The 16682-nt window shown below is 39.5% G+C and overlaps 1 protein-coding gene and 1 non-coding gene across 5 annotated transcripts; both read right to left on the bottom strand.

The window, feature by feature from the left end:
- Positions 1-6679: 6679 nt before the first annotated feature.
- Positions 6680-6752, bottom strand: TRNAR-ACG (transfer RNA arginine (anticodon ACG)). Its single transcript has one exon. It is a non-coding gene; the product is annotated as a tRNA-Arg (tRNA).
- A 4198-nt stretch (positions 6753-10950) lies between these two features.
- On the bottom strand, positions 10951-16646 carry LOC108653955 (uncharacterized). 4 transcript variants are annotated; one of them, XM_018104921.3, is made up of 7 exons: positions 16509-16646; positions 15612-15820; positions 14216-15006; positions 14062-14153; positions 12245-12596; positions 11707-12174; positions 10951-11637 (listed from the first exon to the last, which is right to left on the bottom strand). In XM_018104921.3, exons 2-7 carry the CDS (start codon positions 15685-15687, stop codon positions 11500-11502), a joined length of 1917 nt encoding a protein of 638 aa, XP_017960410.1. In that variant the 5' UTR covers positions 15688-15820; positions 16509-16646; the 3' UTR covers positions 10951-11499. The 4 variants fall into 4 exon arrangements, with proteins under 4 accessions (XP_017960410.1, XP_017960411.1, XP_089117047.1 ...); XM_018104922.3 differs by lacking the exon at positions 15612-15820 and having other exon boundaries at positions 16509-16641; XM_089260921.1 differs by lacking the exon at positions 16509-16646 and having other exon boundaries at positions 15601-16375.
- Positions 16647-16682: the final 36 nt, after the last annotated feature.

The raw sequence follows: 16682 nt of genomic DNA, 5'->3' as shown, positions 1-16682 counted from the left end.
GGCGAGTTTGGAAATATGTAAGTCTGATTAGACAGGAGAGTTAAGAGCGATATATAAATATATATATTTTTTTTGTTTTTTTTTTTTATGAATCCATAAAATGCAATTGTAATTAATATTTAGTATTAACGTAGATATCTAATATCTAACTATTCTAATATATCTTATATTTATTGCACTCCCAGCGTGTATTACACAGTCGCTTACACCCAAAACTCCCAGACATTTGCTTGTTTTTCGTATCAAGTTTGTATTTTGCCTTTGACACTGGCTAACCTCTGTCTAGCTCTCTCTGACTGCCTCTCTCTCTATCTTTCTCTCTCTCTCTCTCACCTCACACTCTGTCGTATGTTACCCTTCTGGCTGGTTGTCTATCTCTTTTGAAACTTTTGCAGTTTTTTCGTGCCTGGGAGTTTTTGGCACTGTTCATTCGCAATGCCGTTTTTCAAATGTCTGCGCCATGTGCATGCAAAATTCAAATCCCATCCAATAACTAACTGAGCGCAGAGTGCTGAGACTAAGGCAGAGCCTGAGGCAGGGGCTGAGGCTGAGGCAGTAGCTGCCCAAACGGTTGCTCTGTTGTAGCCGCGGCACATTTCGACGATAACCTGCGCTAATGAAGTGTGATGTTGCCCAAATGCTTTAGCCTTTTTTGTGATACCTTTTTGCTGTTCTCTTCTTCTTTTTGCTTCATTGCTGTGAGTGGCCTAAAACTGGCAATGCGTGCTGAATTATAATTACTTGACCGATTGCCAATCGGGGCATGCTGAGTGGAAAAGCTGCTCCTGAGCTGCTGGCTAAACAGCTGGAGTGGGAAATAGGGCCTCTGGACTAAGAGATAGAAAACGAGAGAGAGAGAGAGAGTGCTGTGGACAACTATTTTAAGCATATGTTGAAAAGGTCATAGAAATTTAGAATAGTAAAATAGAGACGCAATTGAATTTACTATATAAAAATTCAGGTGAGAGAAAAAGCAATTTAATATAATGGAAAATAAAATGAGAAAGTAAAAGTTTTAAGATTTAAGTTAGCTAAAAATGCAACCTTATATAAATAAATAAATAAATAATAGATTAAATGATGTGAGCAGTGACTACTCAAGAAAAGATAAAGAAACTTTTACGTCATAGATTTTCTCATATTTTTATATTTCTCATTATAATCTGTTTAGAAATTCAAAATATGCAATAAATTCCAGTGTTTTCTACGGAGCATAACACCAATTACATATACATCAGAGCACTATTCATAAAGACACCCCTCTCTCTATCTCTCTCGCTCTCTCTCTCCATCTCACTCTATATCCTTCTCTTTCCTTGCCTATTGCCTGTGGCCTGTTATTCGAAAAAGCTAATTAACTGCACTTTATATTCGCACTTAGCACATAGCCAGCCAGCAAATCCAGCAAAAAATATGATTAAAATTAATATCAATTAACAATGCTGAGCCCGGCCAAGGCATCGAGCGCCTCAGCTGGCTGCATCGTTATATCAAGTGGTTGGCCAGGGCCTGGGCGAGAGTCTGTGAGTGTCATCAATGCCAATATGCTTAATTATAATGCATATTTTTCTTTTCATCCGACCCCAAGCTCATCCGGCAACAACGTCTTCATTAGCCAAGACTCGCGCCAAGGCGACAGGACACGACGACATCTTCTTCAGCGCTGCAGAAAGGAAACTAATAATTAACACTTTTTACTGCCAAGAGTCGATAATTGAATTACTGAGTGCAGTCAATGGATCTACCAGGCGCCCAATTCCCAGATGCCTTACCAAGACTCGCCGGACGCCCCCTCAACTGGGTTGGACTGCCATTTTCATCTTATTTTTGCTGCTGCTGCTGCTGCTGATTCTCTTCATTTTCTTCGCATTTTTCTTTTTCTATTTTCTTGTATTTTTTGTTGCAGCTGCCAGAAAAATATTCGCAGTAAATGCAATCGCCTGTAGAACAACAACGCATAAGGCAAATATTCAAATGCACTCGACAACAACAACAAGAAGAACAAGAGCAAATATTACAACAAGAAGCCAGATGACGACCAACCGAAAAATAAGAAAAATGAGTTGAGCAGAAGTCGCTCCGGCATCTTGGATAAAAACGTTTAATTAAAATTCAAGAGGTTTTGTTTTCCAGCTGCAAGTTTTTCTCTCTGTGTATGTGAGAGAGTCTCTCTGTGTGTGTGTGTGTGTGTGTGTGTGTGCGTGTGTTTGAACGTCTTGAGTAATAGAGGACGCTTAAGGAGCGTGGAGCCAAAGCTATGCAAATTGGCGTCTGTTTTGGATCGGCGTTAATTACTTTGAAGTAAAGTGCAAGCGACCATTGCCCAAAAAAAAAAAACTCAACCGAGCGCCCAGATTCAGCGGAATGTCAAAGATTTTCAGATTCGACAATGGCAACAACTGCATTGACAATTTGAATTAATAAAAGTTCAAGCAACTGCCAAATAAAATTGTTCCAACTTAAATGACTTTAAGTAACTTTTAAAAGGGCATTTGAAGATTGTCATTCTCTAGACATCTTAGATATTGTTGCAGTTGCAGACGCTATCAAATGCAGAATAGAAAATATTCAGTTAGTGCTTGCAATTTTTTAAGCATATTTCAATTTAATATCTTGAAATTTGTCATAGCTTCAAAAAAAACAAAAAACAAAATCTAAAAATTACTTTAATTTGAGTTAAGAGATAAATTGAAAAATTGCTAGCAGTATAACTGGATAAAAGCGCAGACCATAAAATATTTTTTAATGCATATATAATACTCTTTTCACAATGTCTACGTATGCACAATATATTATTTTATCACATTTATTATATTATATATTATTAAAACAACTTTAATAAATTATTATTATTTATTATATATTTTTTTAAGTCTAAAATTATATAAAAATATTGTTGCTTTCTTATGCTCTGATCTATTTCACATAAATATTAAAATACGTGAGTACAAATATATATTATATTAAATTTTATATTACTAAAAATTATTACCATTATCGTGATACATATTGTATACTTTATTTTACATATATTACAAAAATAGACTATATTATATTTTATTATTAAGATTATTAACAGAATGATATAATTTTTACTTTATTTTACATATTTTGAATATTGTTGAAATGTTTTTACTTTTTTATGATCTTATAAATAAATAAATTTTATAAAAATAAATATTAAAATACTTAAATATAAAAAAAAAATTAAATGTATATTATTAAAAATCATAAAGTCATTTGAATTTTTTTCTTTTCTTTTAAGCTATTCCACATAAATATTAAATACGTGATTATTATATTTTATATTACTGAAAATGTAAACATTGTCATTTATATATTTTATATTAATTGTTCAAATTATACATATTTTAAAAGTCTAAAAATATTTGAAGTATTCCTTCCCATAGGAAAACAGTTTCCTCCCATCACTTTTACAGTTAATAATCTTTAATGATGTAGTCAAGCCAACTGAACCTGAAATGTGATCTACCTTCCATCGTTACACGAAGGAAATATCGATCCGCAGTCAAGCCCAACTGGCAGCTGCTCTGCGTGCCGCTCTCAGGGCACGACCCGGTCCAGTTTTGTGCTGGGAGAGCAGAGCTTGGCCGCAAATGCTAAGCAAACACAAATTGCGCATGATAAATGCAACGCTCGCCTGCCGTTAATAATTTTCTATAAATTTTCACGCTGCTCCCAAAGCAAATTGGGAAACGTAGCCGGCGCTTCGACGGACCCGGCCCTGGCCAGTCCTGAGCTGGCCTGCAGTGGGCTGTGCGTAAAAACCAAACAGGGAAGCAAATTTCCAAAATCCAATTTGCATTTCCATCAATAACAAAAGAATATTAGACGATGCGTTCGCAGTGGGCGGGGCCTGATGAAGGCTGATGGAGGATGGGTGGCTGCCGCCCGTCAAAAATTTACCAATCGTTAAAAATACTTCCTGTTTCCTGTGCGCCATTTTCTAATGCGCCGGCTCGGCTTCCGCTTTGCCACTGTTTGAGCAATCCAATGCTGGCCACGTTCGCGTCCAGCGGCTGGCTGCCACAGTTAGTCATTCTCGTGCTGCTTTATGTAATTTATATCCTTGCAGCATTATCCTTTATTTACTTTACTTTTTAGCATTATGCGAATATATATGTATAAATGTCTGTGTGTATGTGTGTGTGTGCATGGCGCGCTGCGTGGCAAAATTTATGTATAAAAATGAGCGAAATTGCAGAACACATTTTTTCCATTACTGAAAATAAATGTCTGAGGGATGTGCTCAGCCAGGACCAGCCCAGCATCTGACTGACTGACTCTACGTAGGTTTCGCGCTGTCTGTATCTGTGTGTGTGTGTGTGTGTGTGTGTGGGTGTTTGACTGTGTGTGTCTGTCTTAGATCAGAAAAAATCGCTTCTCACTGATGAGCTTCAATGAATTCAATCAGAATTCATTTGAATACAGTCCGTGCATACCAAAAAGGCGAGATTAAGTGGCAAAGTCGAACTGAGAGGCCAGTGAAAATGCGACAGGATAAGACGAAGCGAACCAGGCCAACTCCTCATGGGCCACACAGCAGCAGGAGCAGGAGCAGGAGCAGTGGCAGCAGCAGCAGCAACCATTCGCTTTGACTAATATGCCTTGTGGTCGGCCAAGAAGAAGAGGCGAGGTGGGGCGTGAGGCTGGGGAGCTTAGCGCATGCCAGGATTTTGCGCTAAGGAATAAGTAATCAGCGCTAAGTTGGTAATTGAAAGCGTAGCTGGTTTGCCCCACCGCCTCGACCTAGACCGAATCAGCCAGCCCAGCCAGCTCCTTGCGGTTGACTACGGTCAAGTGCGGCGGCGTCGACGTCGTCGTCTCCACACTTGACTTGAGCTGCTCACCGAACAAAATGAGGCTGGAGTTGGAGTTGGAGTTGGAGTCGAGTGGCCTGGGGTAAAGTAAGGAGCATGGAGCACAGGAGAAGTGTGGAAAAGAAAACAAAGTGAAGTGCAGCAAATTTCATTGAAAACTTTTGTCAAGGATGCAGCATAATAGAGAAGCGCCACTCACTGTTTTACATTATGTGGCTGCCACATAGCTACCCACCTGCCTACTTTCAACAGGATATGACATGACGTCGTCGCAAAGACACCTGTGTGCAGAGACACATGTGTGTGTGTGTAGCAGGCGGAACGAATGTGACCGAGTGGGCGTAGCGCCCAAGGCTAGACAACCAAAATAAAAGACCAACTCGTACATAAACCCAAAATACACGACAGATAAAAAGATGGCTGGGAAAATTAGCCTCAGCTAGAGCAAAGCGGCTTTTGCGGTACATATTATGGCCAGGAATGAATTTGAGGTGATTTGAGGTTGTAAATTGGGGCTATAAAAGGGTTCATTTTTGTCAAGAGAATGGTTTAATCTTAACTATTGCTATTACGGATATGTTAATACAATTAAATAAATTAAAATAATGTAATAAGTATTATATAAAAATATTAAAGCTGAAAGTTTTATATAATTAATAATGTAATATTTAAAAACATTTAAAAATAACAAATATTATATTTGATTAAATTATTTATATTAATATTTATTTATTAACAATAATAAAAATTATACAAGTATATACCAGTTGAAAGCTATGCAGCTCTGTATTAATAATAAGCTAACAGTGCAATTGAATAAAATTAAATAAAAAATTATATTATATTATTTACATAAATATAACATAAACTTTATATATTTTTGTTTAATTATTCTTTTATATTTGTAAATCTGTCGATAGACAAATTGACATAAATAATACTCAATTTTCGTAAAATACATAAATTCAGATCATTTTAAGTTATACTCCAAGATGTTTACATTTTGTTTACTAAAAACTTAGAGTACATTAATTTTATTACTTAGAGATACAATTATACTTTCCATCCGATTTGCAGCTACACATCAATCAAATTCCCTCAACTCTTGCCTCCACACAAATTACATAACATTTCGAATACGACCCGCTCGTGTAGCGCACACTGACTCGAATATTTTGACTACACCGAAATTCTGTGCAGACATTGCGTAACATGAGGTTGCAAAAATTATGTACAAAGATTAAGAAAGTAAACCGTTATCTGGCATTGCCCTGGGCAATGTTAACAGCAGAGGAAATGGGAACACGCCCTGTTGACAGTTGCTGCTAGGGGCGCTGCCAAGACATACATAGGTGAGGGGGGCACAGAGAGTGTGCGGCATAATGAAATTATATTCAACCAACATTTGGAGAATGTGTGTGTGTGTGCGAGTGTGGCAGATGAGTCTTGGTTTATGTGTGAGATTTGCTTATGTTTTATGTGTGTGGCATCGTAAAATATGGTGAAGAAGAAAAACACAAAATAAAATAAAAAAGAAATTTCAAAATATACAATAAACATTTGCTAAACTGAAACTGACAACGCGCAATCAAGTAACAAATAAAAATCTTACCTGTACTTAAAATATATATCATTTTTATGTACGTAATAAAACATGCATGCATATATACACATGTACTTACCATAATAATAACAAGTTATTTTGTAGATAAGTAAAAAGTTTAAAAACATATCAAGTCAGCATGAACACACACTTATAACTACAAAATATTTGCATATTAATTCACTATACTCTATTATCTATTATTAATTAATTTTATAAAAAAATATAAAAAATTCGATCCTGCCAGGAGTCGAACCTGGAATCTTCTGATCCGTAGTCAGACGCGTTATCCATTGCGCCACAGGACCGCTGACCAACGCTAGGCCGATTTTCAACTTGAACAACAGCTCGCCATGCTTAGCATAAACCACAAAGCAAGCGAGTGATCGAGCGGTCGCTTATCAGACCTATTTTTAGACCACAACAACAACAACACAATAAACGAAACATGAGAATTTCTGTGTGAATGGAAAAAAGCAACAACATGCAAAGCAACAAAAGCAATGTGGAATTGTAAAGCAAACATGTGAACAGCTACGCCAACAGCTACAATAGCGATAGTGATGTTTAGGAGAGTGAGGGAGACAGCTACATTAAATATTCGGCCTCTTGAGAACTGGTTAGCGCTTGTGACCCTCTCACTTATAATAAGTTGTCTCGACAAACAATTTAAGCACTACTACAGTGAATACTCATCTTCGACAAACGTTAAATGCTTTCGCTTTAATTCGACGACAATGCGTTGGGCTAACAACAGCAAAGAATGTAACATGAATTTCGATTGATTTCCAGCTAAATCAACTGCTCGATATCCGTTCTATATGCCAGTGTACCCTGTCCATATATTTGCACATCTGTGAGGGTGCGTGTGTCTGTGTGTGTGTGTGTGACTGTGTCTGCTGTTTCCGGTTTGCTTCGTTTGATTCCGATTCTAATTGTTTTTGTCTATCCTGAGTGCATTGCCATCCGCATTGGCAGTTGGAAACGCTTGGCGAAAATTACCTGTGCTGCAGGAAAACTTTATCCCAAATGGGCAAATAATTATTCGTGCAAACCAAACGAAATCAGAGCCCTGGGCAAAAATTAAGCAAATATCACGTCGATAGACTCGGACCAATGAAAATCAAAGATAGCCCAGCCACAGAAGCTCTCCGTACGGATACAACGAAGCATCGTAACAAAAATTCCAACTCCAAGTGCGTGTGAAAATCTTTACGTGTGTGCCTAAAGTTTTTCTTTCTTTTTTTGCTTTTTGCAAGCGTGTAAATGGGGGTAGATATCAGGTTGAATACTGTTTGATTGTTTGAGGTTTTAATTACAGAGAGTGGTTATTTGGAGAAGTTATCGAGCGCATGAGTGAGGGAGAATGGGAGGCTGCGCTAATAGAAAGCTGGAAATTGGCACAAATTGTGGCTAATCCTTGAAGATGAGACTATGAGACTAGCATAGGCTAGGCTGCAGAGTAAATATTGAAAAGAGTTATGCTTTCGTATGGTGTATAAATGTTTAACGGAACTTTAGCTTACATTAAAAAGTTTTAGTTTAATTACAGCAAATTCAAATTTGTATCTTCATTAAAGAGTTTCGATTATATTTGTATATGCCATATAACTAGATGTTATGTAAGTTCTTAAACAAAATATTTATCAATTTAAAGTTAATATTTTCGTGCTTTACTATAAGCGAAATAAAACCATATAATTCATTTCTTGAAACCAATTTTTAAAAATTTAATAATAAGTTAGTAGATATTTTTTGAATTGTATTGAATGGATTTTATAGTTCAACTTCAAATCAAATCAAATTTATATTATATATGTATGTATATTAGGTATATTGAATATAATGGTATATATTAAAACCTTAGATAAAAATGCATGTTGTTGGCACAGATTGTGGCCCAGCAGTATGTATGTATGTATGTTAGGCGAATCTAGCAAAACCACAAAAGCTACTCGGTTTAACTTCGTTTCGAACTGCAGCGAATGAGCTAAGCGACCCGCAACCCGCAATTTCCATTCTACATGCATCCTTGCCGCCTCCCCGACGACCCCGGCCCCTTCCCGCTGATGCACAGTAAGTAAATTGTACAGTTGGCGCAAACGAGTAAAGAAATCGCTCATGCAAAACTGATTGACTGTAACGAAATACAAAAAGCAAAGAACTGTAAAGAGAAACACGAAACTTGTTACAGTCGCTGCTGATTTTAGAGCGCCCGAGTCCCAGACCTCGAGCGCTAAAACCAAAAAAAAAAGAGACTAAACCACAACAAAAATAGAAAAAGAAAGGGAAGGAATACCCATTGCAACATTTCCCGTTATCTTTTCTGCGTTTATTTATGTAGTTTGGCTGTTGCGTCAGTACGTATGCAACGTTTTCATTACTTTTACTTTGTGCTGCAGCACACCACAGCAACCAGGGCTGCACAGTGAACCAAATCGTTTAATATATAACAAGATATATATTATACATATGTCTACGGTAATTCTGCGTTTTAACAACAATTCACATAGCAGTGCAAAAGCTATATTATTTATGACTTCTCCATTTAGTTGTTATTGACTCCTTTGTAGCCCTGGTTGCAGTCGCTTGATTTTTATTGAAACGAAAATATCGTTGGACGCTGAAGTTGTGCACGCCTTTTTGTCGGTTGCACACTTAATTGAAAGGAATTGTTAATTCACAAGTCTCTCTCTCCCTCTCTCTCGCTCTCTTTCACTCTAGCAGTCGTTCTCTCTCGTTGACGACTGTGTCTCGCTTTGTGCGTGATTGGTCGGCTCAAATGGAGCTTCTTAATGATGACTACCGGCTGCAGGCGACGCGTCGCCTCTGCTCACCCTTTCGCCATGAAGTCGGCGCTTTTTGCGCCTCACTTGTTTTCTCCACTCAAATTCAATTATCACAATTTTTTATTTATTCGTTTTTTTTTTTGCTGTCCTTCCCTGAGGCTTACGATATTTTTATCACACATTCGTTGACAATTTACAGCCGCCTACTGATGTTTGCATATGCACCCGCCAGGGGGCGTTCCGTTGGCAGCTGTCAACGAATGCGTTGAAGCTCGTGTCGCCTCGTTGATTCCTTGACACTTATTTGTCGTTGTTAGCACATAATAGCATTTTATGTAGATTATACAAGGCTTATAAGTACGCCTACATGTCTGAACATTCTAGGCTCATCTGACACTCCCGCCGCTGCTTAGCCGTAATAATTGCTCACGTTCTAACTGCCTCATCGTCCCCTCCCTCCCTTGCTCTTCCTCTGCCTTTCACTCTCTCACACATGAACGCCTCTTATTGTGGCTTTTAAAACCAATTTGGCGAAATATAAGAAACCCTATGCAATCCCGTACCGACCAACAACCAGGTCAAAACGCTGCTCTAAGATGTGTGTAATTAGACGTGACTTTTGCTCAAGTTTTTCTAGCTTCGCTGGAACACACCGAAGCAAAGCAGGGAAAGAGGGGAATGACGGATGCGGAGAGTCTGCGTGGCTTAAAGCCTTCTTAACACTCTGTTGTTTCTTAGACATAGGCACACCCTAATTGTACTAGGGCATGGCTGGAGGCGTTCAAGACGGCAAGAGCTACAGATTGAGGTTAGATGCCAAGTGCCAAAGGCAGTTATAGAGAATGAAGTTAAATGTAACTGTACTTAGGACTTTACTGTTAAGCCTCATGGATTGAAGTACGGGCAGAATTAAAAGCTGACATAGATGTAGTTAAGGTATATGCAAAAAATTTAAAAGAAGAAAATATTTATAAATTTTTAAAGTTCATTTACCTTCAAATGTTTTTAATTATTTAATAAATATATGTAAAATAAATATTAAAAATATATATTGAATATAAAAAACTAATTAATATTAATGCAAATTCATACTCATACTTTCGCATCAAATGTCATTAAAAAATAATTAATTATCATTTACCTGCTTTCTTACCGGTTGAATTGTATAGCGGAAATCTTGCGCTTTGGTTGAAGATGAAAAGTCCTATCAGCACTTCTACATCCGTTACACATTTGCGGAATTGGCATCAGTAGCTTTAGCCCTATGCAGCCGCATCTTTGGTTTGTGCAAATTGAAAGCACGGCAAAATAATTACACATTTTTCTATGTGAATTTTTCAATTTATATGCCGTCAGGCTAACACTGCGTGCATATATATGTACTTATATATATAATTTCATGTGACGTATCACGACATTGACATCCACGACATATTCCCACTACACCCATAAAACTCAAGTCGTAGGCCCCGTGGAGTCGTTTATGTATGCAAATTGTGTAGATGTCCTTGAATCTAGAGCCTCAGCTTTCAAAAAGTATTCGTTAGAGCTTTTCAAGGCTTATCCGTACACACTTAGCATAGACACTAACCATTGGAAGAAATCTTGGATAGGCAAGCTTTTGATCATAACATAACGTCAAGCGTTAACAGCAGCTATCCGTTTTATATTTTTAACGCAGTACATTAAAAAATATATGAATTAAAACACTCTGAAATCATCTTATATTTTCTTTATTAATGATTTTTGTGTATGCTATTAATGGGCTTACAAATGTATCTTGCTGCCTGAAAAAAATAACACGCACACAGAAAACACATTTAACTGAAATTTTACAATGCTGTGTGTTAAATTTCGATTAAACCCATTTTTATATATTCACATATATACATATACATATACATATATATATACGTATATGTATATGCATGTATGTATATTTATTTATATATTTATATATAAATATATCAATGTATATGCATGTATGTATATTTATTTATATATTTATATATAAATATATCGATCATTTGACAGCCTAGATCCGCCAATGATTGATATATTTATATATAAATTATAAGTTATCAATTACAAAAGTTGACGAAATGCATTTCTATACATTCTAAATGTACAAAAAAGAAAAGTTGAAAAAAAAAAAGAGAATGTAATTGAAATGAAAAGAAAAAACAAACATAAGAGCGAGGAAAACAGAATGAATGTGGTGAGGGCGAGGTCTGAGGGTCGAGGGGAAATAACTAAGTGCTTTTCACTAATTCAAACGCTGAGTAACTGGCAGCTTCTTGCGCCGTCGGCGCAGCTGCTGACTACGATCCCAGTACTCGTAATAGCGTTCCTGTTTTAACCACTCCTGATATTTATACCACCATTCCTCCCATTTGATGTAGTCCTGCAATGAAACAAGAGATTAGCAAAGTAAATGACGTGATTATTAAGCAGACTGGAGTGTCCCGCCCACCTTTAGATCCAAGTCTCTCAAATAGCCGCGACTCTTGTAGTACTCGTAACGCACGCGCACATCATCCCACGACAGCATGCCCGACGGTGCTGTGGTGGCCAACTCCTCGGGAAAGTGGCCAGCCGGCGCCGGCGAGTACGAATAACGACGCGGCGGCGATTCCAGACCCTCCTCGATCATCACTTTAAGCGCACCACCCGCCGAATCTTTGGTAATGCGCATATTCTCCATGTTGCTGCGATCGATGCTCCACTGAGCCATCTTGCCAAAGCGCTCAGATAGCGTTAGGCGCGTTGTGGCCGAGAATGAGGGTAATGCCGGGGTCGCCTCATCGCTATCGGAACCGCCCGAATCATCCGAGTCCGATGACGAGTTGGCATTATTGCCACCAGCACCGGCGCTCGTGGTGACCGACGCACTCGAATGCTTCTTTCGTTTCTCACCTTCGATTTTGACGCGCGTGCGCAACTGTAAAGAGCGATGGATTGATCAGGTTAGATTAGTATATGGGGTATACATTTTTATACACTCAGTTTACCTCCTTCTCCTTCTTTTTCTTTTTGGCCTGTGGTGCGGCTGCTGCTGGTGCAGCCGGCTCTGGTGGCTCTGGCGGCCGATGCTTGAGGCGCGGATCCTCTGGCGGCGGTGAGTGACGCGACGCGCGACCGACTTTCATATGCACATCCGACGACAGGCCGCGTTCGTGGCTTATGTGCCGCATTTTGGCTTCTCGATATTTGTCAATGCTAGCACCACCACGCACCGGCGGCGGCGTTGTGGGCCGTCCATGCAACCGACCATGCGACTCTGGCGGCGGCAACGGTGGTGGCGCACCGGCGCCCCGATAATGGCCACGTGGCTTAGGCGGCGGAGAACGCGGACCGCGAGAACTGCAAAAGAGAAGAGAAAGAACAAAATTAGCCATATATATATATATATTTGTATATCTGCCTCTCTCCCTGTCTATCTCTCCGTCTGTCTCTCTGACTGTCTGCCTAACAAGAGCACGGGAGTAAAACGAAGTTAGCAGAGAGTATTCCCATTGGTCGACTGCAACGACTCCTACCTGACGCCGCTCTCAACATTTGAGCGCGACTCAGGCTACGAGTGGAAGTCGCCCTATATAAAGGGCAGCAGCTGCAGCATTTCTTCAGTCGCCCAGGCCTGATGGGGGTCAATCGTGCAGTGCAGTAAAGTGAAGTAAAGTAAGGTGATCGGTCTCTTATCCTTAAAGACTTGAAGGAAACACTTTAAGAAAATACTTAGAAGAATACTTTTAGGAAATACTTCGAAGAAATATTGGGAAGAAATACTTGGAGGAAATACTTTTGGAATGGACGTGGATTATAACAAAAAATCACTAAAGCTATATATATATAGGAGTTTTAGGACATTCGATCTACAGGTGGTATATACAAAATTACAAAAAGAATTTAAGTCTCTGTTATAGCTTCGCGTTCAATTAATCTCCTTGATTAATCACAAGAGTCAAATGGTATAACGGTAATTTCTATTAATTTATGTAAATGTTATGCAAACAATTTATTTTACGAGCGCCTACTGTTAGTGTTTATAGAAATTCTATTTTATTTACTTAAAGTCTTTCAGCGAGTGGATTGATCTCATCCAAGAGTCAAATGGTAATTATATATTTTATGTCAAATTTTATTGATAGCTATTTAAAAAAACAAGTAAAAAAGCTCTAGTCGAGACTGCTCGACTACGAGATCCCCTGAACCCTACAAGCAACTGATATTTCAATAATAATTAGCACCCACACTTATTTGTTGAATAATTTAATTTCTAGACGTACGATCGTAATGAAACTTTCAGAACGTATTCATATTGTTTAAATGTATGTGTATACCGAAGCACAAGTCTCTAGTATTTGATATACGACTTTTACAAAAATGAGGGTGAGGAGGTGGATTTGGGGATGGGGGGTAAATTTTAACAAAAACCGAAATTGTATAAATTGAAAGATGTAGGAGATACAATTTTTTTAGTGATCTTCGATAAGGTTTTTTATCGATAAAAAAGTATCGGAATGAGTTATCGTTTTTTAGTGATAAACTCGATATCCGCGTGATATATACGGACATTTTAAAAAAAAGTTGAAGTCTCTAGCTCTTGTATCTTCTGAAATCGACGCGTTCAAACATACGGACAGACGGACGGACGGACGGACGGACAGACAGACGGACAGGGCTAAATCGACTCAGCTCGTCGCCCTGATCAAGAATATATATGCTTTGTGGGGTCTGCCACGCCTCCTTCTGCCTGTTACATACATTTTAACAAAACCATTATACCCTGCTTTCCCATTTTCAATGGGTTCAGGGTATAAAAACTCACCGAGATCTGTGACGATGACTGGGCGAGCAGAGCGAACAGGAATCATCTGAGCTGCTGCTCATGGAGCTGTTCGAGCGCGAGCGCATCGAATGCTGCAAGCAAAGAGAAAAAAAATCAATAAATTGAACAATGAATTGTGGTGATTGTTGCTTACCCTTGGCGGTGGTGAAGGCGGACGCTTGGAGCGGGGCAGGATATGCGCTGAGGCCATACCACGCTTGTCCAAATTTGCGGCCGATGACGAGGGCGGCGGCAGCGGCGGCGACCGACGCCGGCTAAGCGGTGAACGCGACGAGTTTCCCGGCTTGCGGCGCAGCTGAGATGACGACGAGCTGGCAACAGGCTCGGGCGGCGAGCGCGGACGGCCATGGCCGTTGCCCGGACGACGCAGCATGTCCGCGGCAGCTGAGCTGCTGCTACTGTTGTGGTGGTTGTTGGGCGAGCGAGGCATGCTTCGGGGCGGCATCGGCGGCGAGCGCGGGCGGCCACGCATTGGCGGCGGTCCGTTGTGATGTGGCGAAGGTGGCGACATGACGGGCCTGCGATCCATAAACTGCGGCGGCGGCGAGCGGCGACGCGAGTGCGCTGACGGCGGCGGCGGTGACAACGGCGGCGATTTGCGCAAACGCGAGCGACTTCGCGAATGCGGTGACCTGGAGCGACCGTAACGCGCGGACGATGACGCTGACGACGGCGGCGGACCAGCGTTGCCCGATGCGCCAGGATAACGCGAATAGCTGGCCTGTGCCGAGTCGCGTTCACTTTCTCCGGAGCTGCTTTCGCCCTGAATGTACATTTTCTTGTAGCCGGTGTGGCGCCAGCGATTTGGATCTTTCTCCTCGGCTTCGATCAGTTTCTTGTCCCAGTAATCATTTGTGGTGTTGGCACGTGCCTTCTTCATAACGTTATCAATTTCGCGACGCTTGCCAGCGGGTAAAGATGGATCTGTAAATTCATAACATAATTGGAGACGATTAACAACGAATTCAGAGAATATAAGAATATATTATATATATGCTATCGTTATGGTTGTTTATTTCTGTACTCCCGTCTTTTATTGGTAATTGTTGCATTTAGTACGTTTGAAAAAACTTACTTTTTACTTAAGTACTTATAATAAAATAAAATATAGATATACATATTTAATATGATAAAAATAAAGAGGGAAAACTGATTCATTCAATATAAAGTAAATTAAAAGATGTATTTAGGTAACCTTAAATGACTTAGTGGGTCTGAAATTGGGCAATTTAAGGAATTTACGTAATTCTCTATCTCCTGAATCCTTATTCTAAAATTTTTCAAATCCTATTTATTTTGATTCCACTAATGCATGGCTTTCATCTAAAAAAGTTGAAATTTTTAATATATAACTAACATAATATAATTAGAGATAACTAACATAATATAATTAAATTTTGTATTTATTTTTTAATGTTTTGCTACATTTTGCCGTATATCGATCTGTTGTCGTGTGGTGGTGTTTGCCCATTCATTATACCGTGGCCATTATTCGATACATGTGTGTTATCGATATACCCATTAGGTACCTGTTATGCGTGCAGCTGTCGGCTGTCTGTCCATGTGCAGTTTTGGATTCAAATCGGGGCGCCTGCGCGACGCCATTACACGGAGCGTATCGCGCCCTCTTTCGCGCACGTAATTTTTGCTTTTCGTTTAATTCGCGAGCAACACTATCTCATTATTTTTCTTCTTTCATATATATCATATATCATAAAATACACACACACACAAATAGCTGCAAATATATTACAATTGAAAAACATGAGAGAAAGAGAGGCATTAAAAATGGCGTACAATAACAACAAGATCAACATCAACATCAACAACAACAATAAGAGATAAAAAACAGTCCCAGCGGGCGTAACAGACGAGGAATATAGAGCGAAAAGCAACACGCGCGCTTGGCAGCTTATATACAACGGTTGTAACGTAACCAACCCACACTGCGTGTATGAGAGAGGAAAAAAGGAAGAGAGGGAGGAGAGAGAATGACCGGGTGACGACAAACACAGCTGGATACGTAAGCGAAATCGTGCTACGTGCGCGTCGCGGCTGCCATAACGAACCGATGCCGTCGTCGTTGCCAAAACAAAATGATTTCAGCTATTTCAACCCATGCCGCGACATACACGGCGGCCATGAAGGCCAATTAAATGCAATGTTTCAAAATTCATTTCTATTTCGGCAATATAGCGACGCGCGCACCGGCTTCTCCGCGACTTTTGTTGTGCTCTAGACGCACAGAGCAGCACACAACACACACACGCGCGCATTCGTACGTTGTATATACATATATACTTTTTTTCTGTTTTTTGCTTTGTCAGCGACAAATAATCGAAACCGAACACGAACCGAAAATAGGCAATTGTTATGTTTTATACTAATAAAAACGATAGTTGCAGGCACTTAACTAATTTGCTTACATTTTTCTACGTTTTGCGTGCACGCTTGTATAGTTTTTCGTTGATTTAAAATACACAAATGGCAAACACGGCGCTCAAAACTTTTCTCACAATTTTCATGCGACGGCCATATTTGCGCTGGTAGAAGTGTGACCAAACTTAAAACTACCAAGAATCTCCAACCAACGCACAATG

Source organism: Drosophila navojoa, chromosome 5, assembly GCF_054131105.1.
Source record: "Drosophila navojoa isolate 15081-1374.11 chromosome 5, UAZ_NAV_1.0, whole genome shotgun sequence".
Classification (NCBI taxonomy): domain Eukaryota; kingdom Metazoa; phylum Arthropoda; class Insecta; order Diptera; family Drosophilidae; genus Drosophila; species Drosophila navojoa.
Note: the sequence above shows the minus strand (reverse complement) of the source record. Positions and strands in the feature narration are given on the sequence as shown.